This window comes from Osmerus eperlanus, chromosome 6 (assembly GCF_963692335.1).
Source record: "Osmerus eperlanus chromosome 6, fOsmEpe2.1, whole genome shotgun sequence".
NCBI classification, from domain to species: domain Eukaryota; kingdom Metazoa; phylum Chordata; class Actinopteri; order Osmeriformes; family Osmeridae; genus Osmerus; species Osmerus eperlanus.
In genome coordinates, this window is record NC_085023.1 from 17,828,509 (window position 1) to 17,854,509 (window position 26,001).

At 43.9% G+C, this 26,001-nt stretch overlaps 4 protein-coding genes across 11 annotated transcripts in view; all 4 read left to right on the forward strand.

Moving 5' to 3' along the window:
• The window catches only part of zgc:65997 (uncharacterized protein LOC794398 homolog), a 125,508-nt gene that overhangs the window by 1,434 nt on the left and 98,073 nt on the right, over positions 1–26,001 (forward strand). The gene's annotated exons all lie outside the window — the stretch shown is intronic.
• pank1a (pantothenate kinase 1a) lies at positions 673–13,235 on the forward strand. Of its 2 annotated transcripts, none has more exons than XM_062464129.1 (7): positions 673–1,294; positions 6,507–6,859; positions 7,353–7,606; positions 8,398–8,574; positions 8,674–8,797; positions 9,981–10,106; positions 10,313–13,235. In XM_062464129.1, the coding sequence occupies exons 1-7, from the start codon at positions 1,048–1,050 to the stop codon at positions 10,370–10,372; spliced, it is 1,341 nt and encodes a 446-aa protein (XP_062320113.1). In that variant the 5' UTR covers positions 673–1,047; the 3' UTR covers positions 10,373–13,235. The 2 variants fall into 2 exon arrangements, with proteins under 2 accessions (XP_062320113.1, XP_062320114.1); XM_062464130.1 differs by lacking the exon at positions 673–1,294 and adding an exon at positions 1,848–2,047.
• On the forward strand, positions 13,401–19,215 carry slc16a12a (solute carrier family 16 member 12a). Of its 4 annotated transcripts, none has more exons than XM_062464122.1 (7): positions 13,401–13,692; positions 14,942–15,279; positions 16,196–16,299; positions 16,773–16,916; positions 17,194–18,178; positions 18,301–18,560; positions 18,789–19,215. In XM_062464122.1, the coding sequence occupies exons 2-7, from the start codon at positions 15,134–15,136 to the stop codon at positions 19,022–19,024; spliced, it is 1,875 nt and encodes a 624-aa protein (XP_062320106.1). In that variant the 5' UTR covers positions 13,401–13,692; positions 14,942–15,133; the 3' UTR covers positions 19,025–19,215. The 4 variants fall into 4 exon arrangements, with proteins under 4 accessions (XP_062320106.1, XP_062320107.1, XP_062320109.1 ...); XM_062464123.1 differs by lacking the exon at positions 13,401–13,692 and adding an exon at positions 13,923–14,010; XM_062464125.1 differs by lacking the exon at positions 13,401–13,692 and adding an exon at positions 15,697–15,749 and having other exon boundaries at positions 15,162–15,279.
• Positions 19,772–25,761, forward strand: nphp1 (nephronophthisis 1). 4 transcript variants are annotated; one of them, XM_062464655.1, is made up of 20 exons: positions 19,772–19,937; positions 20,333–20,397; positions 20,516–20,576; positions 20,740–20,876; positions 21,125–21,311; positions 21,454–21,555; positions 21,734–21,810; positions 21,998–22,046; positions 22,153–22,237; positions 22,578–22,672; positions 22,783–22,911; positions 23,075–23,149; positions 23,354–23,464; positions 23,865–23,947; positions 24,099–24,175; positions 24,410–24,509; positions 24,593–24,705; positions 24,888–24,961; positions 25,232–25,276; positions 25,400–25,761. In XM_062464655.1, the coding sequence occupies exons 1-20, from the start codon at positions 19,872–19,874 to the stop codon at positions 25,649–25,651; spliced, it is 1,983 nt and encodes a 660-aa protein (XP_062320639.1). In that variant the 5' UTR covers positions 19,772–19,871; the 3' UTR covers positions 25,652–25,761. The 4 variants fall into 4 exon arrangements, with proteins under 4 accessions (XP_062320639.1, XP_062320640.1, XP_062320637.1 ...); XM_062464656.1 differs by having other exon boundaries at positions 22,001–22,046; XM_062464653.1 differs by having other exon boundaries at positions 19,773–19,937; positions 21,731–21,810.

The following is a 26,001-nucleotide window of genomic DNA, read 5'->3' on the forward strand; positions in this document are numbered from 1 at the left end:
GGAGCCTATTATGTCAAACATGTAACTCAGTCTGACTCGGAAACCCTCTAACAGGCATAGCAAGATTGTACACTACAAAGTTGTTACGTTATAAGGAGGGAATCATTATGACCACTAGATGGCACAAGTCATTTGTAGAAATCTCACCTTGGTCCCAACGTTAAAATTGTATTGTTGTCATAAGTCAAAATAGGTGAATCAATTGTATTCACTGCAGTAATTAACCTTCCGGACAGGACACCGTTTTGTGAAACCTAATGGGTCACATAAGTGGTATTTGGATAAAATACAAATTACCAGTATAATGATTAGCTCAAGAAGTGGAAGCCTCTCCTGTATGCCCCCGTCTCCGCCTCCCGGGTATGTCTGCAATTATTTATATATATTTGTATTGTTATATTATGTTAGCTGTATACATATTAATCTATGCTTAGATAAATAATACCATTCATTTTTAAATAAGAAACCAAAGTAGGCTATATGAGTGTGCGATTCCTTAACTCTCATACCGACGTTGACATTTCCCACAATCCTGGCTATATAGCGTACAACAGCATAAGATATTCTGCTGAGCGACTTCATTGACGTAACGGGTGAATAAAGCAGATAACATATTTTAAGGAGACTGCATTGGCAAATTTGGCATCCATAATTGTTCGTCACTGTGTCATAGGCTACCCATGGAAATCTAGAAAAGGGCAAACGAGTTTAGGAACCGTGACGTAGCCGTCACACCGGCTGGTTGACTGACTTCAAAGCTTTGGCAGTGTAGCTAGTGCTGTGAGAATGACCGACAGTGACCTCAAACAAACCGTGTTTTGACGGCTAGGAGAGCACCTTTTCGCCTTTTGATTAGCAATTTTGTAGAACATATTTCGTTTTTGCCAAGAGGGATCCTTGTAGTCTAGCCAAAGAGAGAAATTAAATATTAATTTCGCTGAGTGTAGTGGTTGCTTTTTGGGCGCACGAGTGACCTCATTGCCTCGCTTTGGTAGCACGTCAAGCGCGGCGCTGTATGGTTATTAGCAGCTATAGCTAGCAAAAACAATGGATAAAGCCAAATCTATGATAGACAAAAAAGGACATTGTTATACAAATGGACTGCAACGGGACCTTCATGCTCAGGTTAGCAACGGCATCTGCAGTGCATACAGTTCTAGCGCTAACACTAGTGGGGACAGCAGCAATATCGTTTCTGAAAATCTCCATCCCGACGATGACCAACTGAATGGGTCCCCTGCAAAGAGATGCAGGTTACGACGTCGAGTCGAGTCCCTGAAGAGGAATAGACCACGTAAGTGTCAAGTAGGCAGGGGATTATGAATGAGTAGCTTTAATACTGAGTAATATGTGACTCTTTGTTTATACATTGACATGGTCAGCCTTGTGGAATGGCATATTATTTTAGCTAACCATACTGTACCGACTGCAAAAAATTGCATGCATCTCCGTGTTTCAGTGTAGCTAGCGTTAGTCATTGCTCGATCCGATATGAAGCCTATGTTTTGACGAATGTACAGTTCTTAAGACATAGTACACTGAGTAGCCTATATCAGTAACCTGAAGTACACAGAAGTATGCTCGTGTTAAGTCTTTTTGGTTTATGGCTCTTTGGCAATGACAATGTTGTGACTGAAGAGAAACACGCGATGATAAGGACCTTTTGTTGTCATTAAACATGCGATTGCACAGACGCGCTTATGATTGGTTATTTCTTGGTCAATAGAGGGCTTGGCGTATTTCGGCCAATAATCTGTCTCTCCGTCTCAGCAAGGTTGAGAGGCCGCCTTCGTTTTTTGCTGTACTTGTACTTCCTCGCATGCTGCTGTTGAGATAAAAACAGACAGCTGTGATTGGAATGTATTAGTAACGTTTCAGTTAACGTTCCTGCGCATTGGCAGAATCAATTGTGGAAACAGCGGATTGCAGCACCGAGTTTAATCTACTTTGGGTGCTTTTTGTCCAGAATCTTCAAACATTTCATAATAATTAATTTGCTTACGCCAGAAACTCGTTATTATGAAGCTGAAAGATATTAAGAAACCGGGTAAGTGTGTTGCTGCTTCACTCAATGTATAACCAGATGGGTAAATGCAACTGAAATGGGGTTTTAGGTTAGCATTTGGAAAGAATATGACCATACGGGTGATGTTTGCATGAAACGTCTCCACAGTGTTCTATAATTTAGTGAGTTTTTAGATTTAAAGTGAATTTGTAGTTTCTCTGCTGCATGTTCTGCATCCTATTAGCTGCTAGTCAGAATTCCTAGACACCATCTCCAGTAATGTTAAAGAAAGTGAGAAAGAAACCGAGAGCTGGAGAGAGGTTCGTGCAGTCCAGGTGAATAAAACTAATTAAGATACAGTGTTAAATATAAGCTAAAGGTCACACATTGCCATTTGCAATCTTTTAACTTTATATCTCCACTTATCTTCGGAACAAAGACAATGCACCGATAAACTGTTAACCTTGCTTCATACATGTGACCTGGTATCAGTATCACCTAGCAATATCCACATCTGTTAAGAGATTGAAGGTTGAGGCCAGGATCTGGTCCTCCTCTAGTGTAGCTGTGGAGCAGTATTGGTCAACTCTTCTGTCATGGGTAGAGATGTATCCCTGTTGTGTGGTATCAGTGGCGGCCTTGCTCAATGTGGAGCATAGAGTCAGTCAGTCACAGTAAGTATTTTGATTTGCCTAAGATGAAACCATATAATACGAATATCACCTAGTAAATCTCAGACAAGAATATTGTTACATGGACAGATTACATCAAATGACAGTAAGATTTGATGGTGTCACAAAAGCAGTTCAGGAGTGAACACATGCCTGGTGTTAATATTCTGTTATTAAAACAGGGGTCATTGTCTAGATACCACTCTGTGTAACTGTCATAAAGGCATAGAGTTTATCTGTCTATAGGTCAGGTCAAGGTTCTGGCAGTACCACTCCCGGTTCACAGATCATTAACAAGAATCGTTAATTCAGGTTTCAGTAGGGTTTAAGGCCAGGCAGGGTGAGTGTGATCCTTTAAATTAAGGTGAGAGTGAAATGGCAACATCAAGCCATTACCCCACTAAACTTCTACACTGAAATTAGTCCTTGGACAAATTAGCATTTTGTACCATTTGTTCATTGGGTGTGCTTTGCCTTCGGCAAGGGCACAACCTTTGTTCTCTCACATATATATTATTGGGTGTGCTCAAGCCTTCGGCGAGAGCACAACCTTTGTTCTCTCACATATATATTATTATTATTATTGGGTGTGCTCAAGCCTTCGGCGAGAGCACAACCTTTGTTCTCTCACATATATATTTATTTATTTATTTATTGTTTATTTTCGCCTCCCTAAGGATCAGTCAATATTTGGACTACATACACAACGGCGGTGTCAAAAGGTTCGTCTTGGTAGCGATTGCGTTGGTTGTATTTTTATTTACGTTCCGTTGCATGGTTTAAGTAGAAATTGCGTTTTTGTGGTGAAAAGTGAAGCTAACGGTGGCTAATTTGCTAGCCACAGTCACTGACGTTACTAACGTCACTGCGTCACTAACGTCACAAAAACACGCGTGACTACCTGTAGCAGAACATTCGTTTCACATCTGTTAACTTGGGGGATAGCTAGGCTAACTATAGCTTTACTGCAAGGCAGCTGCAGGAACGCCACAAACAAAGAGGCCAGGGTGATAACTATTTACTCATTTTACTTTGTGATGTGAAACACTTATGAAATGTAATGTACAATATTAGCTGATATTATTAAGGAAGTAGGCCCACATCTACTTTTGGAAACGGTAGTCTACTATTTCACTGAAGCATTAGCATCATGACATTAGCCTCTGTTGCCCGGGCAACACATACTACAGTGGTCTATGATGCATCTGTTTTCAATCTTTAAAATAAACATTCCTCACAAATACATTTTTGTTGTAGGATTTATTATGACATTACATTACAAGTAAACGATTTGTGGGTGAAATGATCATTACCTGTGGTTTCAAACCAGTGTTGCTCACTGCAACGCTGTAGCCTACGCGAGACACTACAAAAACATCTACACAGCTGTAGGAAGTCAAATGGCGACAGAACATGTTCGGCACTCCCCTTACTTAAATCAAAAGTCTATCTAACTACTAACCTGAACTTCATTGCCACAGCCTAAACGTTGTCAATCTGTTCATGAAAATAATTAATTTCAGCCTAAACCGTACAACGGAACGTTAAATCCAATTCAACCAACGCAATCGCTACCAAGACGAACACAGCAGTAGTCTACTAGTACTGTACCGTAGTAGTACAATTTACCGGGGCAGCTTCTCCACACAGGGCTATGTCGCATTTTGCGTTGTTACTGACAATGATCGCTACCAGTGAGCTTTTTATGAATGAGCGATTTTCCACTAAATAAATGTCAAGCTTATTTACGTTTTGGGGGGCATATTTTCAGTTGGCAGATGGGACTGTCTGAATCGCGATTCCATCTTCTACTGCCGGGTAACGTCGTAGAATAATCTTCAAAGGGGGTTCTTTATTAATGAATGAATGCAATGAGTAGGCTACATGCCTGAAAATATCACGAGAAGGGAAAAACTTAAAATGAGGTTTAAGTCATAGAGATTAGGTCCATTTTTACACCGGTCTGCCAAATGTATTCGTTTTGATTCAACGATGAGGCTGCCTCTTGCAGGGGAAATGAGAAGACATCTATATCATTCTACACTTCACTCGTATTTTCAGTTGTAAATGAGCAGCAAAAAAAAAAATTCATTAAAAAACGGACCCCTGTGCAACCGACGCAAGCAAGCACACCCTACAATTTCCCCAGAAATTGTACCCTCTCTAGTTTGTATTGAGACTTGTAGTGGATTCTCTCATGAATATGTTGGTGTTGTTAGTGTTATCTTTTGTCTGATACATTGCAGAGTATGCTGTATCGTGTGTCATTTTCAGGTATCTTGTTCTTACATTGATTTACCCCTTCAGTATCTGAGAAATGTTCTGGCTCACACTCTTTGTTTGTCTCCTCTCTTATTGTTTGACCCTGCTCTCGGCTCATCTCTCCCTCAGAGAATATCTCTCTTGACCACCTAACTCACTCCCCCAGTGGTAGCATTGTGTCATGGCAGATGCTGTATTACAGACCTTTCACCTACATGTGACTCTATGTCAGCCTGGACATTACTTGGGGGTGCTGACTGGAACATTTATATGTATTTACCAGTTGGTTCAAGATCGAATGGATACAGACAGACAGTCAGACTGTGTAACAGCCCACCAGATTAAAGTTCAGTTGAGGTGCAGTGGGTAAAGAATGTCTGCTAAATGACTAAATGTTTCCCCAGAGTTGCTGCCCCCTGATTATATTCTTACCAAAGGGTTAGTAGGAGGTCACTACTTGGTGTGTGGGCTTTTTAGGGCCCATACCTAGCAGGCAATAATGGCTAATGCTCTAACAGTGTTGTGGAATAGATAGTTCTGTTATATTAGGTATAGGCAGTACTTTGCAGCCCATGCGCTTTATCCAGCCAACAAGTGAAATGTAATGTAAAACAAATATTGAGTAAATGGGTCTGTAATGGCCTTGTCAGACAGTAGTGTTGGACCTATTTGGAATGTCACATAAACCCAGTTTCACAAACCAAGAATTAGGACTTTGATTTGTAGACTTTGGGATGTAGGCCTATATGGTATTCTATATTTTTTAATACAGTATTGGTTCGAGATCTTGGAGAGTCTTTCTGTGGATAAATAATAACACCATGTCAGCGATTCATAATCAGATGGTGGACTTTGCCAGTTTTAAGGCTACCACTTCACAGCACCCAGTTATGAAAGAGCTCAGCTCACCACTGATTGCACTGTTAGGAGATTGCTTTACAAAGACTCGGTGCAAAGGAAAACAAAGAAAGTCCACTTTGGTTCGTCCAAGACTGAGATGAACATGCATGCTCCCACACTCATACGATCAAAGGCACAATTTCCCATCTGTTTTGCACCAGTTTGTCAAGCATGTAAGTCAAAAATGGTAAAATACAATAAAACAGAACCTTAAGACAGAAACATGTACAGTATCATCACACATTGTGTTTCCCAAATAATCTCCATGATCCATCTCTGCTGCAAGTCTAGTCTGCTCACTGAAGAAGACAGACATGTATTTTAATGGGACCAAAGGAGGGAAATAAGAAAAAATCATAAAAGCATGTTTCCATAACAACCATGATTCTCGACCGTTGCCGTGGTTATTGCCTGCAGTGGTAGCTAAGTCTACTTTGTCTTCTCTGCTTGACCCTGCGCTCTCCTGTGAGAGACTCTTAACTTACTGTACATGGACTGCACACGATTTTTAAAGAAGCTATTTGTTGTATTAGCGGTTTCAATATCAGAGGCATCAAGGAAGAATCCAACAAGTAAATGCAGTTAAAAAGGAAAAAATAGGATTGTGTGTGTGGTTAAAACCCCCCAATATGATGTAATATCTCAACCCGATCTTTCTCTGTCCCCAGCCTTCCCCTGGTTTGGCATGGACATCGGGGGCACGCTGGTGAAGCTGGTCTACTTCGAGCCCAAGGACATCACGGCGGAGGAGGAGCAGGAGGAGGTGGAGAACCTGAAGAGCATCCGCCGCTACCTCCTGTCCAACGTGGCCTACGGCAAGACGGGCGTGCGCGACGTGCACCTGGAGCTCCGCAACCTGACCATGTGCGGCCGCACGGGGAACCTGCACTTCATCCGCTTCCCCACGCAGGCCATGCACCGCTTCATCCAGATGGGCCGCGACAAGAACTTCTCCAGCCTGCACACCACGCTCTGCGCCACCGGGGGAGGGGCCTACAAGTTTGAGAATGACTTCATGGCGGTGAGCGTGCCGTGGAGGAAAGAGGCTAGGGAGAGGGAGGGAGGGAGGGAGGGAGGGAGAGGGAGGGAGGGAGAGGGAGGGAGGGAGAGAGAGAGAGAGAGGGAGAGAGGGAGAGAGAGAGGGAGGGAGGGAGAGAGGGAGGGAGAGAGGGAGGGAGAGAGGGAGGGAGAGAGGGAGGGAGAGAGGGAGGGGGAGGGGGAGGGGGTGAAAGGAGATAGGTTGCTGGGGTGGGATGGTGTCGGCTAAAAGAAGTAAGGGTGGGGTGAAGTGGAAGAGGACAGAGGATAACAGTGATTTAAGAATTTGATTCCACCAACTCCTCGGTTGTCATGTTTTTATGTACTATCGCCTCACTATCCAACTCTCTCTCTCTCGCTCTCACCCTCTTACTCCACTCTTTTTATTATCCCGTGCTACTGTACCTCTATTTGCCCCCTCGTTTTTCTCTCTCCTATCATTTTCAGACTGAACCTGTCTTCCCTGTTTCTTCCAGATGGCTGACCTGGAGCTGCTGAAGCTGGATGAGCTGGACTGTCTGATCCACGGCCTGCTCTTTGTGGACCAGGTGGGCTTCAACGGCCACCCAGAGTGCTACTTCTTTGAGAACCCGTCGGACACGCAGAGCTGCGTGAAGCGCCCCTGCAGCCTGGAAGACCCCTTCCCCATGCTGCTGGTCAACATCGGCTCCGGGGTCAGCATCCTGGCCGTCCACTCCCAGGACCAGTATAAACGGGTCACCGGCACCAGGTACAGCAGGGGGTGGGAAGTTAGGATGAGCACCCAGGTATATAACCACTTATTCCAGTTAGTAACTCATTACAAATCTCCACCCTTCCTTGGAACAGTGTGCTATGTGTGTGCAGCTTAACAAACTGTCCTGTCGGAAGGACTGTACAGTAATTCCTGTACTGGAGATGATTATGTTCCTCCAAAGTCCTGGTGTCAGTCTTACAAGGAAACAGTTAGTTATTACTTTGTTGAATATTATTTACCATCACACAGATAACTAAGCCAGCCAGTGACGATCTCCAGTCACCCAGCCTTGCATCATATCTGAATGATGACACTTCTCTGTGGATTTGAGGTGATTAATGGACAGTCACAGGGAGAACTGGCTGAGTTCTGTGTCAGTGACGTACAGAATGTTGCCACATATGCTTCTTGTCCCTTCAGTGGGTGAGGAGGGCAGCACATGGGAGATACTATAAATATGCAGGGTTCAACCTTGAGCTACTCAGAATAGAAATCATGATGGTGGCTGGCAGAGGATTTGTTGGGGTTCACAGAATTCCAGGCTCAGCTTTGGGGTTACCTCGTAACTCTGAAGAGGAAAACACAACTTCTTGTCTAAATCTAACTGGTCTTAACCATGTCTTAATCTTATCTTATTTAAAGTTTTTATTTTTAATCTTTTACTTTTTCTTTTACTGAGCTTAACCATAGTGGCCTGATACTGACAGTCATAGTGACCTCACGCTGACCGTGAAGTGGACCTGTATGTCACTGACCTTCCTCCCCCCCCCACTTCCCCCCACTAGTCTGGGAGGTGGTACGTTCCTGGGCCTGTGCTGCTTGCTGACTGGCTGTGAGACATTTGAGGAGGCATTGGAGATGGCCAGTAAAGGGGACTCGACCAATGTAGACAAGCTGGTGAAGGACATCTACGGAGGAGACTATGAACGCTTTGGTCTGCAGGGCTCGGCAGTCGCCTCCAGGTCAGCTCCACGCGCACACACACACGTATACTCTCACACTCGTGTTTCAGCACCATGTTTGCTGACATGCATGACGTCTGTTTCCATGCTGACCCCCAGCTTCGGACAGATGATGTGTAAGGATAAGAGGGACAGCATCAGTAAGGAGGACCTGGCCAGGGCCATGCTGGTCTCCATCACCAACAACATTGGCTCCATTGCGCGCATGTGTGCTGTGAACGAGGTAAACAACCAATAACACCCCCCCACCCTTTCCTGACGCAACCCAGCTGAGTAAGCCAGGCAGCAGTGACACTACTGGTATTGTTTGAGTTTCAGGCTGTGGGAGGAAAGGGAAAAAAAGAAACATGATGTACTGTGTTGCAACGTGTGGGGCGGGGCCTCCTTCAGGTTCGACAGGTTGTGCAGAGAGGCGTGGTGTCTCTCTGTGGGCTTTCAGCTTCTTTACATTGTTGCCTTGTAGCATGGTGATCAAGCAGCATTGTACAGGGCTATCAAAGAGAACAGAGCAACATCACCACCTTCTGGACAGGACTGCGTTACACAAGCACAACTCACCTGGAATAAAACTGTTGTCGGGCGTCGCCTGAATTAGCAGAAGCTCTTATCCAGAGCAATTCTCCCTGAGGCAAGTAGGGTGAAGTGTCTTGTCCAAGGACACAACGTCATATTGCATGGCCAGGAATCGAAACCGGCAACCTTCTGATTAATAGTCTGACTCCCTAACCGCTCAGCCATCTGACCCCCTTAGTCTGGAACCTCTGTTCTATTTTCAATTTCCAAGTGGCGTTATCAATTGGTGCAGACTGAAATGCCTCTGGACGCAATTGAACAGAATTGGATAGATATAACCAAATAGAGCAAAGAAACGTCATATTGGTTTGAATGCTTCAACAGCACTCCTTTGTACAGTCATTGGATCAAACCCGCCCCTTATTAGATAAACTGTTGTGATTGGCCCGGCATTTGGGAAATCTGTTTGAATGGGAAGGTGGCAGACCAATCTGCCAGAGCAATTAAACATGAGCACTCAGATTCGTCTGGTCCCCAGGCTAACACAAATCACCTAGGATATTTATATGGTTCAATCAATATGCTATGAAATCTACCTTGTTCTTTGAAAAACAGGCCCCTGTCTGAATTTGATACAGTCCAAATGGTCTTTCTCAGTTTCCTCAGACTTTAATTTAATGATGTTGCATTGACTGCTGTTGTGCTGCTCTTTGTCCTCAAAGTTTTTCTATTCTCTCAGTTACTAAAAGAGTTCTTGTCTTTTGTGTCCCGTACATGGTCTTAAATACTTACATATTTTTTATGTGTTTTTTCCATATTAATAAAATAGCAGCGTAGAGCCTGGTGAGTTTTGGTGTGTGATCACTTACTGTTGCAACCCTTTTTACTTGTAGAAAATTGAACGGGTAGTTTTCGTGGGAAACTTCCTACGGATCAACACAGTGTCTACCAAGCTTCTAGCGTACGCCATGGACTTCTGGTCAAAGGGACAGCTCAAGGCCCTGTTCCTTGAACATGAGGTACGAGAAACCCGCTCGGGTCTATAACCACTGCTGCGCTGCGTTCTGGTTCCGAGCCTGATTCAGAAGCCACGCGGCTGTGTCAACATGACTGCGTTCTTTCAGTGTAAAATGGGAACTGTTGAAATGAAGTTATGGCATATTGATTTAAGGCCTATGTATGAGATGTAGCCTTCATCTTCATATTTCTGTGTGTTTCTCTGCAGGGGTACTTTGGGGCAGTTGGGGCATTAATGGAGCTGTTAAAAACCCCAGAGGAGTCCTGAGGTGGATGTCATCGACACATCAACCCACCGTGCTGCTGGAAGGTTCTTTCTGAGATCGCTACAGGAAACGAAAAAGAAAACGGATACCGGAAAAAGCCATTTAATAATTTAACAACTTGTAAATATCCTCCATCTCCCTAAATCCCTAAAAATAGAGATTTTTTATTATTGTGACTAATTTAAAGGTTTAGTGTAATCCCTGGTTGGTTTATGTGTCCAGGGACATGTTATAGAGTTGTGCATGTTAAAATATTTGGTACTCTGCGTAAATGGCTACTGTAAGAAGTCTAGCGATACTTTACAGTGCACTAAAGCCAAAACCTGTTAGGTTTCTATCAGTCTTTCTTTCCAGTCTAGTTAGAAAAAGGGAAAAGTATTCATTCTCCTGCTGTTTCTTCATCTCCCTCCTTCTGAATCTCCCTACAAAACATGGCCTTCGCTTTTCCTCCTCTACCCTTGAACAACACACTGTTGATAGGTAAAAGTTGGGGATTTGCTTCAGTCTTATCAAATGCAGGGACCAACAGGCTGGGTTGATGAGGCTAGTCTCCTATTAGCAGGACCTCTCACTCGTCGACAGGATGCAGCTGTTCCCTTTTTACAGGTGTTCCTTCCATCGCCGTTGGTATGAGACTTTTAGGGTGTGGTGGGGGCTGGGTACCTTGGTGTTTTCCCAGGCACCGCACCGCCCCAAAGCTGAACTCTGAGCGCCTACCTTACCCTCATATCTGCCTTCTCTGTCTCTAAGAGAGCGTGCCCTTCCCACACTGTCTTGTCCAGACCCCTGCCCTGCCCAACCAACCCAGGGGTATGTTCGGATGTGAAACCGTTCACAACAATGTGAATTTCATCATCATGCTCTAATAACATATTGATGGAATGACTGGCAAAATGTCGGTGTATGATTTTAACATTCTGTCTGCAGTCTTTCTCTGTTGGAATTGTAGGGGGACTTTTACTGTAGATCTGTTGTCTTCCAGATTGATATTGGAAATCATCGATTTCTAGTTATTTCAAATGAATATGCTTGAAAGACTTTAACACTATACCAAGTGTGCATTCATTACCTATTACTATAGGTAGCAGGAATGCCAATCACAACTGACCAGCCAATTGTTCATTAATGCATGTACAATGATGCAACCACCAGTACAGTACAGAATGATTTCTGTACTTTCTAATGTTGCATTTTGGCAACCCCCTCTGAAACAGAATGTCAATCCTGTGTCCGGTGTTAGGACATCCCAGAAGGTTCTGATCCCTGTGATTTATATGTTTGTGTGTTCCGACGGTGTCTGTTCTGCCTTCCTTCTTTTCTTATTGATCTCAGTGACCTCACCCAGTCAGGTGCCACTTTGGATAGCCCCTATTGGCTACTCTGTGCCACCCTACCTTCATCTCAACCCTGATTGGTTGCCTTTGTGTTACTCTACATGTCAGTGCCCTACACTTTCCTATGTTTGTTGTTGTTGTTGTTGTTGTTTTTTACTCATTGAGCATTTCTGTTTTGTTGCTTTCCTGTTTTTCACATGCTTTTCTATGTTTCTGCCCAGTTAGATCATAAGGAATAGTTGATTGAGAATTATTCTCTGGTACTCTCTTTTTTTTTGTGAACTTGGTTTGCTGGAAGTATATACCTGTTGCCATGTTTAATGCTGGGGGACAAATCCTTATTCTGAAATGGGAGGATAAATGTTTGTATTTTATTATAATTTAAAAAAATTGTAGGTTAAGCTTTCAGTTGTCTGTGATAGCTAATAATGCTAGCATGACTTGTCCCCATATGCATTTATGCACTTATAAATCTGAATAGCTGGATCTCTATGTAAAGTTCTCTGCTGCTCCTAACTCCAGTTTACTGGTCTAACCTTTCTGTCTGAGGAAAGGAATGACACATGATTTATGTTTGACCCCTTACAGAAGATGACTGGAGATTAGATTTTTGTTTTTAAAGTGAAGACTACTTGTTCCAGTCTATAGTGTATTAACTGCATTATCGTAACCAATGAGGCCATCTCAGGGCTCTTTAAGATTACAGATTGTGGTGTCCCTGTGCTGGATGTGATTGGATAGTATGATCCCAGTTTATAGTATGTAGCCCAGTGTATGTAGTTAACATATTTGAAGCTTTATCTCTCCTTTGGATCCATATATATATATACGCCTATTTGACACTCCAGAAGACCACCTTTTAAATCTAGTATTACATTTTGGTGCATGAAATCTAAAAAATCATTGTTTACGGCTGAGGCCTTATTCGGAGTGTACAAAATGTATTCATCAAATTAACATGCGTCTAGTCCCATTCTAAAGACCATAGATTTAGAGTGAAGATCTAAAAGTATCCCGCCCACCCTCAACATTAAACAGTGTTCCTGATCAGACAGGGCCTGGATGACAGGGATGAAAACTAGTTACACAGTAGCTTCTCTATTTGATTTCCATGTGAAGATCAAAACTGTGCACAATAACCAATAACAAGCAAGCATTGCTGGGTTAAATTCTTAAATGTCTCTAAGAATCCTGTTTGTAAGATTGAATTGATTATGTTTCTAGCTGCTGTTTTGAGTGAACATTACTAACTGGGTTGTTATATTTAGCAGATGGACCAGGTCAGGTCTGTATTACTGTCAATGTGATTGTAGAAAATTGTAAATATTATATTCACCGGCAATCTGTTAAGAATATGTCGGACCTACTGTTGGTGGTGTATTATTGCTGTTAAATTTGTCTTGAAAAGAAAATATAACAGAGTAACGGATAATTTGCTGCTGCTGAGTGCAATGTGCTTATGTGAATAGATTTCGTTTTTCTAAAAAGAAATACAATTTGTACAAAGGGAATAAACAAAACTACAAGAGTGTTTTGCTACTCCTGTTGTTTTTTTACTTATCAGTGGACATGTGAAAATGTTTTTGACAGCGTCGCTTTCTATTGGTTAGAAAAGTTGTGGGAGGGAGAGGCTAAATCTTTATCAGGTACACAGGTCATTGGCGGTTTAGATTGGAAAATGTTGACACTTAGTAGCCCAAATTACAATTCATTTGCACAGTGAGAGCAGGGGGCGGGCCGTACATTGTTTAGATTATGCATTTTCTGGATTAGCAAATGAAGAGGGGTTTCCACTTCCAGTTCCCCCCACTCCCAGTTCTCCCATTCCCCTCGGGCCATGAGCGCTCGGAATGAGCCCAATATGCATGATGTGTATACGAAGTTAAAAACCTTCAATTTAATTCAACACATCGGTTGATCGTGTTTTTTTTTTTACATTTGGCAGTCTGAAAAATGCTTCCGGAATACCGCTACCCGATAGGAATAAAGTAAGTATAGAAAGCAACAAAGTTATGTTAAAATGTATTTTTATACTTTAGTGCACTTTTTTGCGTTGTTTTGGTATTATTCTTGGTTGATGTTTTCGGACATCAACATGATTCGACTGGTTGAGGGGATATGGATCAAGGCTCAATTTGGTCCAGTGGTGCTGCTACATGTAGGCCTAGAATTAAAAGAATAATCATAACTATAGATGCGGTCGATGACCATAGCTTTTGATGTTGGTAGCCTATTAGACTTTTTTTTCTTTTCTATTTTTACTTTTTCGTCAGGGTTTTTTGAGTTTTTACAACGGAAAATTTACGGTAAACGAACTACTTATGGACAGTTAATTATAGGGAATAGAACGTCCACACGCACATTATACCGCACTACCCCCTTTCAGATCTAAGGACTGCACTGTATCCTGTATCCTCCTTGTTGATATTTAGGAGTTGATGCTGTGGATATTGGAGCTGTTTGAATCATCGATGTTTCTTATCTTTGGAAAAGGAAACTTGTCCCTGACAACATTGGATTATGCTTTTAAGACCAACTGAACTAAAACGCTGGTGTGAAGTGCACATAAAATCTTTGCGTGGCTGGGGAGAGGGATTGGAGATTTCCATCCAGCAATGTGGATGTTGTTTTTTTTACCATCTTTGCAAACAGGCTATTTCGGAAAGGGGAAACTTGACTTAGTAAACAACAGGGAGTTTTTCAACTACAAGGTTGAATGTGTCTTAGCAGATGATTGGCTGTCCCCTAGTGATCTGGAAGAGAGCTCTTTGACTGGAGAATCTAGGCTTTGTTTGGCGTTGCACGTTGTGTGTCACTGCAAGGTTCTGCCACAACAAGCAGCCTTTTCTTCCCAAAGCTATCATCTCAGATGGCCTGATGGGTCAGCTAACCCTAACCCAGTTGTTTTGACCAGGCACCCGCAAGTCATTGTTCCTTTTGACAACCAGAGATGCTGATTAAGTTCTATCTAGAGAAGTTATACTGTAAATGTGTTGAGTTATTTACCTATTTCTTCCATACACTGTTTCAATTGATGTGTGCCTACTGTCAGTCGCTTTACACCAGTGGGCAGATCACACAGTAGCAAAAATATGTTATTTGGTAAGACTAATGTATCACTGTCTCACCTCCACTAACTAGCCCCTACAATGTGAGAAGCGGGAAACAGAATCGATGGAGACATTGAAAACATGTATGACCCTTCTGTGACTCTGTGATCTGTTTTTGTATTTACAGTGTCACGTAGTGAGCGGGCCTCCCCTACCTGCTGTGCCGGACAAGGTGGGGGGGACAGAGAGGAAGGACCAGGAAGAGAAATAGGAAGAGAGAAACCCTGGCTGGTTGCAGAGCAACCGGGCATTCAGCACTTCCTGTGAGGAGACGTCGGCAGAGGGCAGGTGTTGCAGAAGCAGCACCGACAGAGGGGGCATGGCGGGCACAGGGGGGAAAATAGAGATGCAGCAGCAGGGTAAGATAGCTAGCGAGGCGGCGGCGACCCCTCCTGATGGAGGTTGGGGCTGGATGATTGTAGCTGGTTGCTTCCTCACCACCATCTGCACCCGTGCTGTCACTAGGTGAGTGTGTGGCAGTGGTGTGTGTGAATGCAGTTCTATAAAGTTCCATCTATAGAAGTGATTCAATATGTTTTTGTGAACTGGACAAGGCCTTAACAGGAAGGTGATGAGTGACTGGATGAGATTGTGTACATTTGGTCAGCTCAGGTTACCAAGGCATGCTTGAGGATTAAGTCAACTATCCAGACACACCACAGTTAAACAAGTTATGTCGCCTATTTTGTTTTTCATCTTTTAAATACCACTTGCCATGCCTAGTTCATGAGGGTGTTACACATAGTTTCATATCATCCTCTGAGAAAATATGATACTGGCTAGTGCATGAGGCACCAAGATGCTCCAGTTCACTGTTCACCCAAGCAAAGCAAAAACATCCAAACCAAATGAACACATGTATTTCCTCATTGTCTTTACTAGCAAGTCAGTAGGATTCCATCCAGCCTGGCTTGGCTTCACTCAGTGTTCTCTGGGTAGGTTGGGAAGATTTTCACCAAACTCAGCATTTTACTTTTCCTCTCTGTATTATATTGCTAAACACCGAGTATTAAAATTCCTCTCTCCACTTGGGCTTTGGTCACACGCCATAAGCCGTCATGGTGTTAAATGGAACCCTATGAAAGCCTTCAGTTATGTAATGGCCAGATCCTTGGCCAGCATGAGTCATTGTGCCAGTTCAGGTTATTGGGAACAGCCAAGCTGGACTACAGAGAGTCCAAGATTTCTCTTTCTGGTACTGATGTTACTGACCAGCCAATAAAGAGTCCCTACTGTCCAAACAGCTCGTCCGGTATACAAAATAGACTCTTCAACTCATATTAATGTCTCAGAGTATTTGTACAGTGTAGTAAACCAAGCAAGGCTAGAGAGGGGCTGTTTAGTCTAAAACGGGTCTCCTTTCTCCTCCCTCTGTGTGTAGATGTGTGTCCATTTTCTTTGTAGAGTTCCAGCTTCACTTTGGGAAGGATTACTCTGGCACGGCCTGGACCCACTCTCTGGTGGACTGCACTACCATGCTTTGTGGTAAGACCCATTGCCTCACATGCCCCTCAAACCAATAAAAGTGCAGGGTCATTTAGACAGTTTTGATATCCTGCCCTCAAACTAAAGTTTTGAATTTGGTTACACCAACACAGGTCTGTGTCATCAAGTCTAGAAAAAAATTATAGAAATGTAAACAGATGGCTCAACAGCTGCAGCTTCATTGAGTCTGACCTTTGACCCCCCTTATCACAAAAACAAGATATTGGTTTAACTGATGTATATTTGTTCGATGAAAGTGCATGTTCAGTAACAACGATTGTGCAACTCTGTCGATTGCATATTAGCACTTGAGAGTTAGTACAGAACCAAAAAACAGAACTCAAACAAAGATGTGATTGATAAGATACATGTAACTTCAAGTGACAGGTGTCTGAACTATATGTCCAGTAATAAGCTGCCACTAGTTGGTTAAATAAATGTGGATGTATGTGTGTGCGTTTATGTGTGTGCAGCACCACTGGGTAGCTTCATTGGGAACCGTCTGTCCTGCAGAGTGACTGTGGTCCTAGGGGGCCTACTCTCCTCGGCCGGCCTGATACTTAGCTCCTTTGCCAATAGCCTGGAGTACCTCTACCTCACCCTGGGAGTCCTCACAGGTAAGTCTTTTAGAACAGGCATCAAGCAGGTCACTGCTACATCACCCTGGGAGTCCTCACATAAAGACCCTTAAGCCAGTAAGTATGTACAGTAAGTACAGGCACATTCCCCAGAGACAAGTAGGGTGAAGTGCCTTGCCCAAGGACACAACGTAATTTGGCACAGCCGGGAATCGAACTGGAAACCTTCTGATCAGTAGCCCAATTCCCTAACCGCTCAGCCATCTGACATCTTGCATTATTTTTTTCTCTATCTTTTGCTCTCCGTCTCTCCCAGGTCTGGGGTTTGCCCTCAGCTACACTCCAGCGGTGGCCATGGTAGGCTCATACTTCAATGAAAGGAAGGCCCTTGCCTACGGCATAGCCATGTCAGGAAGCGGCATCGGTACCTTTATACTGGCACCCGCTGTCCAGCTGCTAATTGAGTACTACTCATGGAGAGGTGCTCTGCTCATCCTGGGGGGGTTCGTCTCCAACCTGTGTGTTTGTGGGGCGCTGATGAGGCCCTTGGAGCCCTCAGCAGGGGTCTGGAGAACACAAGAGCCTAGGGAACTAGAGAATGGGTACAAAGTGACACCAGCGGTGGACAGCAAGCTGCCTGAGGAACAGATAGCTGAGAGGAAAATAGCTGGGCACGCAAAAGATTGTAATAGAGACATGATGCTTGAAAACGGTAAACTGGTGCAGATGAAGCTAACTGAGACGTTGCTAGCCAACCCCAAACTAGCAGAGGCTAGGCTGACAGATGTGAAGCTTATGGAGGACTTGGTTGTGAGCAGTTCGATTGCTGAGAAAATACTAGCAGAGATCCAGCTGACTGACTCTAATAAAGTAAATGGAAAATTGGAGGACATGAAATTAGTAGAGAGCTTGGTCATGGACACCAAGCTAACAGATGCCATGCTGGCAGACGTCCAACTACTGGATTGGACTATTCTTGTGGACACCAAACTGAAAACAGACATGAAGCTAGTGGATGATAAGCTAGTAAACCCACCTCGGCTGCTTGTCGGGCCAAGCATAGGAGACTGCCTCTGTATAAAGTCCATGGAGGAGTTTGGCTTCCTGTTGATTTCTGACTTCCTTCTTCTCTCTGTATCCTTCCTATTCCTGGCATATGGGTGCAGTGTTCCCTTTGTTTACCTTGTGCCCTATGCCATCAGTGTTGGTGTTGACCACCAGCAGGCTGCATTCCTCATGTCTATTTTGGGGATTGTTGGCATCGTGGGAAACATCACGTTCGGCTGGCTCACAGACAGGAAGTAAATCTTTTGTGGACAGGAAACCTACAAATATTTGACATGTTTAAGTAACTGTTTTTATCATTTACTTTTGATGAATCTCTTCCCATTTTCTAATCACCTTCTTCCTTCCTCTTGTGAAGGTGTTTGAAGAAGTACCGTACAGTGAGTTACATGGTGGCGGTGGGTATGGAGGGCCTGTGCTGTCTCTTCCTACCTCTGCTTCATTCCTTCGCCCTCTTAGTGCCTTTCTCTATGCTCTATGGTTACTTTGATGGGGCTTACGTGGCCCTCATCCCCGTGGTAACCTCTGACGTGGTAGGGTCAACCTACCTAACCTCTGCCCTGGGAGTGGTCTATTTCCTCCATGCTATCCCCTACTTGATTAGCCCACCAATAGGAGGTGAGTGTTGGGTTGTGGTCTATCATGTGATCTGTTTGTCGTTATGGTCATCATATTCTTTATAACACCATTGCACTGGTGCTTCATACTCTATTCTTTTCAGCATAGTGAGTTTAGTAACATGTAATTAAGACACCCAAAGTGTTTTTAGCTGTCTGTTGTTGATGTGACACAGCTAGACATCTTCACCCCCACCACCACCACTCCTCTCTCTTTTCTTCATTTCAGGCTGGCTGGTTGATACGACAGGAGACTACACTGCAGCGTTCCTCCTAAGTGGTTTCTCTCTCATGTCGAGTCCTATTATCCTTGGAACTGTTATGCTGATTCGTCGATGCTGGAAGACCCAGTCCTACTCCACTAGTGATATAGACTCCCAGTTTGCCTACTTGAAGAACAGCCAAATGGAGCTGTACAAAGTCAAATGTGATGAACCAAAGTTGCCATTGGCCGTATTTCCTTGAGAATGTAGAGATAATTTTTTCGGTGAAAAATATTGATATTTTTCATTTAACATATTTTTAAATGAATGTAAAATACCAAAGTGCAAAAGTACCAACAATATTAAGTTTTAGTTGGTTTTAACAAAGTCAACACCTGAAAAATGTCTTCATTATAATGCAAGACAACTGTTTATTTCTTATTTTTCAATATAAAATTTTTTTTTTTTTGGGGGGGGGGGGGGGGGGGAACCAATCTCGAACACCAGCATTGTATTTAGCTACAACACCTGTAAGGAAGGATACCTGCAGCTGATAACTAGCTACATTCAGACGTCTAATTTACCACCAAAGTTTTCACTAAGAAGATTTTTACAGATAACTTTTTTTTTTACCAAGTAGGCCTACATTTAATGGAATTAGTTAATTAAGTTTTGTGAAATTAGATGAGTCTAGATTACATTAACTGTGTATCTATTTCAAAAAGGAGACTTACTGAACTATGAAGTGTACAAAAATAACTTCAGGGACTCAAAGAACATGAATGCTTTCTATTCAAATAGCCTATCTTGACCAATGACTGTGGATGGTTTTAGATTTGCGTTAATATTACTTTACGATTATGAAGAATGTTTAGACTTCTCTTCTTTAGTCTAATGTTTAATTGTTTTGTTAAAAAGTCTCTGTTATTGGTACGTAAAAAAATTAAATTGAGACTCGTGTATTTCTGTGCACTAAAGAAATCCTTTATTTTGAAAAATGGAGGAAGCGGTGCTTAGCGACCAGAAAGGCGTCAGTTTCCATAGTGGACTGAATTAAGTTTGTTCAGCAAGCTAGCTCTAGCTAACTACAAAATAAATAGCCAACAGAAATGGCTCCTAAAAGAAAAGGACCTTTGCAAACTGTGCAAAGAGAGGCGGACGAAATCAAAAGACAGGTTTGTAGCTAGCTAACTAGGCTAATATATAAAAATTGCTGTGTGTCAAGTGGTTACTTCATGTATGTTCGCTTAATAGGCTAGCACCACAGTACTACTAACAGTACTGTAGCTTAGCCGCTGAGATGGTTCAGCTTTTGATATTGACTAGCCAGCATGCTTTCTTGATTGTGTAAACCATCGTTTACATAGTGCTAGGCCTACGATATGCCATGAGGAACCTCAGTTAAAAAAACAACCTCATGTTCATGATGCGACTGTTGAAGCCACCCAATATCTTTGATGAGGCTTTGCAAGTCACGTATGATTGCGTTTCAAGTAGACTGCCATGTTCACGACGTTTCCATGATTTTGCTGTTTCAAGTCAAGGTGGCTTCTTTTTCACTGTTCACAAGGTTGACAGTCTGGTGAAGCATGTGCGGCAGGGGAATGGACAAGAGAGTACGCAGGCACCTCAGAGGTAGCTACTAACACAACCCAAATGTCTTCTACCGCAACAAACTAATACGTATCCACTCATCAATGCATGGTAATTGTACGGAACTGTTTAACTCAAATTAATATACTACACTATGCAGGTGCAAACAGTTACAAAGTACCTTGGAGGAGACAATGAAGACACTAAATAAGTTAACTAAAGTGAGTGTTACACAACCTTGGGATCTCTTTGATTATTCAGTGAAGCTTCTCTCCCACAAACTATTTGCAGTTGGCATACTTAAAACTACATGCGTTTTCTTTCATGTGTTGGCTCTTGCATTCTTTGTGTTTATGTACCTGCTGCCTGACCTCCTGTCTCCAGGCTGATGAGCCAGCCCCAGTCGGGAACTATGACCAGAGGAAACAGGAGGAGGAGAGGCGTCTGCTGGGCTTAGCTGAGCAGCTGAAGGCCCTATCCCTGGAAGTCTCTCCAGCTCTGAGACTAGGCCTAGAAGCCGGGTGAGAGGCAGAGGTTCCTAACAGAGGATGGCTTCAGGCCACACAAGTATTTTGATGCATGTGACTGCCATAGAACAACTAGTTTAAGGTTTGTCTATCAGATTTATAGGGATACTGAGAGGTTTGACCCCAAGTTTTTGTCTCCTTGTGTCTACGGTTGCCGGAGAAGCATTAACGACTCAAACTTGCTGCTGTGTTCCATTGTAGTTTTTTCACTTGTATCTCTCGTGCAAAAATTTGGCCAACAGTGTGGCTGGTCCTTCCAAAGCCGATGATGACGATAGTGAGGAAGAGGAGGAGAGCGAGGAAGATGATGATGATGATGATGATGAGGATGACTATGAGTCTGAGGAAGACATTCCAGAGCCAGGAGATGATATCTACATCTCCATTAGTGCTTTGAAGGGGCAGCAGGAAGGAGACCTTACCATTACAGTGAGCTTCTTGATCAAAGAAAATGTCTTTCACGCAGTAGTGTCAGGTCTTTTTTTCTGGACAATATTTCCCTTTGCAGTGTAAACGTATTGATCTGTGTCTGAGAAACCAGATCTAAAAGGTTTGTGTTCTGTGATTTCAGGAGGGAGAGATCCTAAAGGTCCTAAAGAAGAATGAGAATGGATGGTGGTTAGCTCAAAACTCCCAGTCCAAACAGGGACTGGTTCCCAAGACCTACTTACAGGTACAGTACAGAACTAGAAAGAAGTGCAAAGTTAAGAACCATCCCATATTCATCATGTAGTTGAGTATGAAGTATTTTACACTTCCTGGACTTACTTTAGCCAAAGAGAACCAATGCATGACTTATGACTTTTAGTTTTCCTTTATAACGAAAACATTTTGTTATAACTTTGTAGAAGTACTCTGATGTGGATGATGAGGACGACGAAGAAGACTCAGAGGATGAAGAGCTGAGTGAAGCCAAAGGAAATCGGAGGTGTGGTTTCATTTTTGACCCCTAGGGGTCAGTGTTCACAAAGTTATTGTTCCTCCGCTGTACTTTTTACTTCTAGTGAAATCAGTTTGTCAAACGGTTTTCGTCTTTCTAAACTAAGAAACACACATCTTCATTAGATATTGTTGAATATTTCTCCCACTGTCACTAATACTTTATTATCCAACAGCAGTGATCCCCAATCTAACTGGACCACAGTGAGAAAGGCCGTCACTCAGGTAAATATACTGCCCTCCCATACAGGAACTCTCTGTGAACTGGCAGTTGATAATTGTCTATTTTAAATGCCCATCTGTTCTAACTGTGTGGTTGTGTGATCCACAGATTGACACCACTGATGTGCTGTCAGCCATGGGAGCTATCCCTGCAGGGTTCAGACCATCCACTCTCTCTAAACTACTAGATGAAAGTGAGTGGATGTTGCTGATGAGGGAAGCTTGTGTCGCAGTGCAGATCATTGCGTCCCTCCTCACCAAATAGCCACATCCAGTTATGAAGCTACCTACCTACACACGCACAAACACAATCCTACCCACACTTATTGTACCCTCATTTTACATCAAAAGGAAGACTACAAAGCGAAAGTCCAAAAGTCCCATGATGTATGAATGTCACACACGTATAACCAAAAATATTTTTATTCCATGTTCTTCATAAGCATCTTTAATGGAACTGATATCGTGTAAGGTGTCATTTGCTTTGTAATATGGCTACATCTGGCATTTTGGTCTGCTCTTTATTTCACACAGGTATTGCATACAGAGCAGGTCACTACATCCAACCTGAGCTCAGCCAATCCAAACTGTCTTTTAAAGACCTCTTCCTGGATCCGGACACAGGAAAGGTCAGCTACGAGGGATGGGTTTGACTTCACGTTACATAAGAAGTTTGCATATAGTATCCAGCTTTATAATTACATGATATTTCATTGTACTTTACTCTGCCATACTGTAGGTGCGTGCCAGGGAGGTGAGGGCATCTGTGTGCGTGACCTTGTGGAGCTGCAAGATTATCCCGACCCCAGGGGTCGGCGTTAACGTCTTGAGTCGTCACGTACGCTTCTGCGTCTTCAGCGGGGTCCAGGTCAGGACCACGCCCGGGTCAAAGGACCTTAGAAGAATGTCTAGAAAACCCTGAGCTTGAAGTTTAGAGGCTGGCTCAAGACAGGAGTGTCTGTGTGTATAATTGGCTCTGTTGTCCCCTCCTCAGGCTGACCTGTGTGTGTGTGTGTGTGTGTCTCCGGCAGGTGCTGAGTAACATCCACACTGTCAGGGCAACGTACAACTCCAAACACCCCAAGACCTGGAGCTTCTCCCCAAAGGTACCACCAAACACTCAAGATTGTCACACACACACACACACTTACATTTCTACACCTCTCCATCCTACTGTGTATACTTCTATATACACTCTCATGTTGGTATGCACCTACAAATACTTATACACCTACAAATACTTCCATGCTTATAGACGTGGGGATGTCTACCGCGGAAGTAGGTCAGTCATCGCCTGTTTGCTCTGCCAGATGACAGGGCCTTTGGCCAGCCTCCTGGATGGGGAATGTTTCCTGCGCTGCAACTCTGACTCTGCTGATCTGGGCATCCTGTTCGAGCTGGGGGTCACCTTCATACGCAACGTGAGCAACCCCAGCAGTTATGTGGGGCTAAGCTGTCCGCCTGCAGCATTTACATTTTACATTTGAGTCATTTAGCAGATGCTCTTATCCAGAGCGACTTACAGTAAGTACAGGGACATTCCCCCCGAAGCAAGTAGGGTGAAGTGCCTTGCCCAAGGACACAACGTCATTTGGCACGGCTGGAAATCGAACTGGCAACCTTCAGATTACTAGCCCGACTCCCTCACCACTCAGCCATCTGACTCCCATTTACGTTTCATGATTTAGCAGACTAGTTTGTTTTTCTTTCCCAAAGCCATGTACAAATGGTCAGCTTATTTATTTTTGGGAAATGACAGTGCAGCATGGTCTCAGCGATAGCATGTTTGACCTGGGTGATTCCTGGTGGTTGTCTGTTTAGTCTACAGGGGAGAGAGGAAACCTTAGCTGTGGCTGGGCCTTCTTGAAGCTGTTTGATGCCAACGGAGCCCTTATTCCCCCCAGGTAATACACCCCCCATGAGGGATCCACCTGTAGGCCTCTACCCCTGTCTCCCTCCTCCACTCCTAGGTGCACCACTGACCCAGGGCCCCATATGTGTGTGTGTTTTTCTGTGCGTGTTTCTCTGTGTGTGTGTGTGTGTGTGTGTGTGCAGGACCTATGAGCTGACAGTAAACGGAGGGACCCCTTATGAGACGGATGTAGCAGTGGATCCGTCTGTACCGCTGCAAGGTAAATAACAGACAGAGCTTCACACCCTCTCTGCCAGGTTCTTAACCAAGTTGGGTTCAGCCCAGTGGTTAGACCACTTGACTCAACACCCACCCACCCACTGCATGTTGCCTTGGATAGAAGCGTCTCCTCAATGAATACGTTATTATTATGAACCACCTCTTTACCTCTTCTGGATGAACCATCTGGTCAGGGTGTTGAATTATAACCCTCCGATCTCCCCACCTCCTCCAGCCAGGGGAGGTCTACTCCAGCAGATGCTGCAGGCCAGGAAACATCCCAAACTCACTTTCAAACTAAAGTCACCAAAGGGTCGCACCAGGGCTCAACTGAGGTCAGTGTGTGTGTGTTGTTGTTGTGGTGGTGGTACAGTACCAGCAGTAGGACTGACCCCTGTGTGTCTGCGGTCTCTGTCAGTGTTCTTCCTGACACCCTGGTGGGGTGTCTGAGCGGGGTACACCTGCTGGCCCTGCACAGACAACTGCTAGCTGAAACTCTGCTGATGGACCGGGCTAGTATGCAGAACGCAGGTACGACACACACACGCTCACACTTACACACCGGGTAGTGTCATTCCTGGTGTGTGTTCCAGATTCTTTTGTGTTTCCTAGAAAGTTAGGCTGCGAAGGTGTGTTGGATGGAAGGAATGCTGATTGTGTGCAGTTGTTCTTTTCCCCCATTGTCTCTCTCTGTCCCACACACACAACCTCAGATGTAATCTGCAGTCCGCTGCTGGCTACCTTCTCTGAGGTTGTCGACCAGCCCGACTTGCTGGACGCACTCAGGGTGAGTCTGTTCCTGCGATGTCAACACACGGCTTAAGAGAAACCAACTCCTATTATGAGTTATTCGGCTTAGAATATCTTGACCCCTCCCAGATCTTTCCTGGCAAGCTCATGATTCCAGGCGCCAAACCGTAATACTTCCTTGAAAGTGTTTGCTCGTGTTCAGACAAATACCTGCAGCTCTTATGAATCAAACTGGACATGGATCATTTAGAATGTATTGTCAGTATGTTGTTAGTGTCAGCTAATCATCTTGTGTTTGTGTGTCTAGACCTCGTGGCTGGACGCTGAGCGTGATATGACCAGAGCTGACAAGGTGACAGCCTTCTATGAAATGAACCCAGGATTCAACTCTGCATTCAAATACGCTTTGTGCTTAAACATATTGTAAGGCTAGCAATATCCTAAAGGTCGCATTTGTGTGCGTGTGTGTGTCCAGAGAGACCTGCAGAAGTTGAAGAGGGCGTTTGTGAAGGTGTACATGGACACGGTGTACCACCTCCTCTGCTCGGCCGGACTGCCTGACCCTCGCTGGGGGGATGACCAGGTGGAGGAGCAGCGGGCGCGCGTCATCTACGCCTGCCTGCATCTCTACCAAGGCCCCAACCAGTCTCCCTCCGACGGACGCTCAGGTCCCCAGGCCTTCGACATCTCTCAGCTGAGCTACGACCTCTTACACATGGCCCGCTAGCCGCCCATGATTATACAGTGTACAAATATTTATTGTCGATTGTCTTTCACTGTTTAATTTTTTCACCCTTTTGGCAAAAAAGCACCTTATTAAATAATTGGTTGATCGCCGTCTGTCTTTTGTTTCATACATACGCTCAAAGAAAAGAAACTATACACTTCATGTAGGCGTCAAAATAATCGTGATTAGGAAATGGTCTCTTGGGACCTTGTTCAGCAGATGTGAAATGTTGTCATTGTGTAATTCTGGAATTTATGCCATAGCAACACACTTTGAGGGTTGGGCATGTGTGTGCGAGAGAAAACATTCTAGAGCCCTGCCTTTAAACGTAACCAATGATTGCACCATTA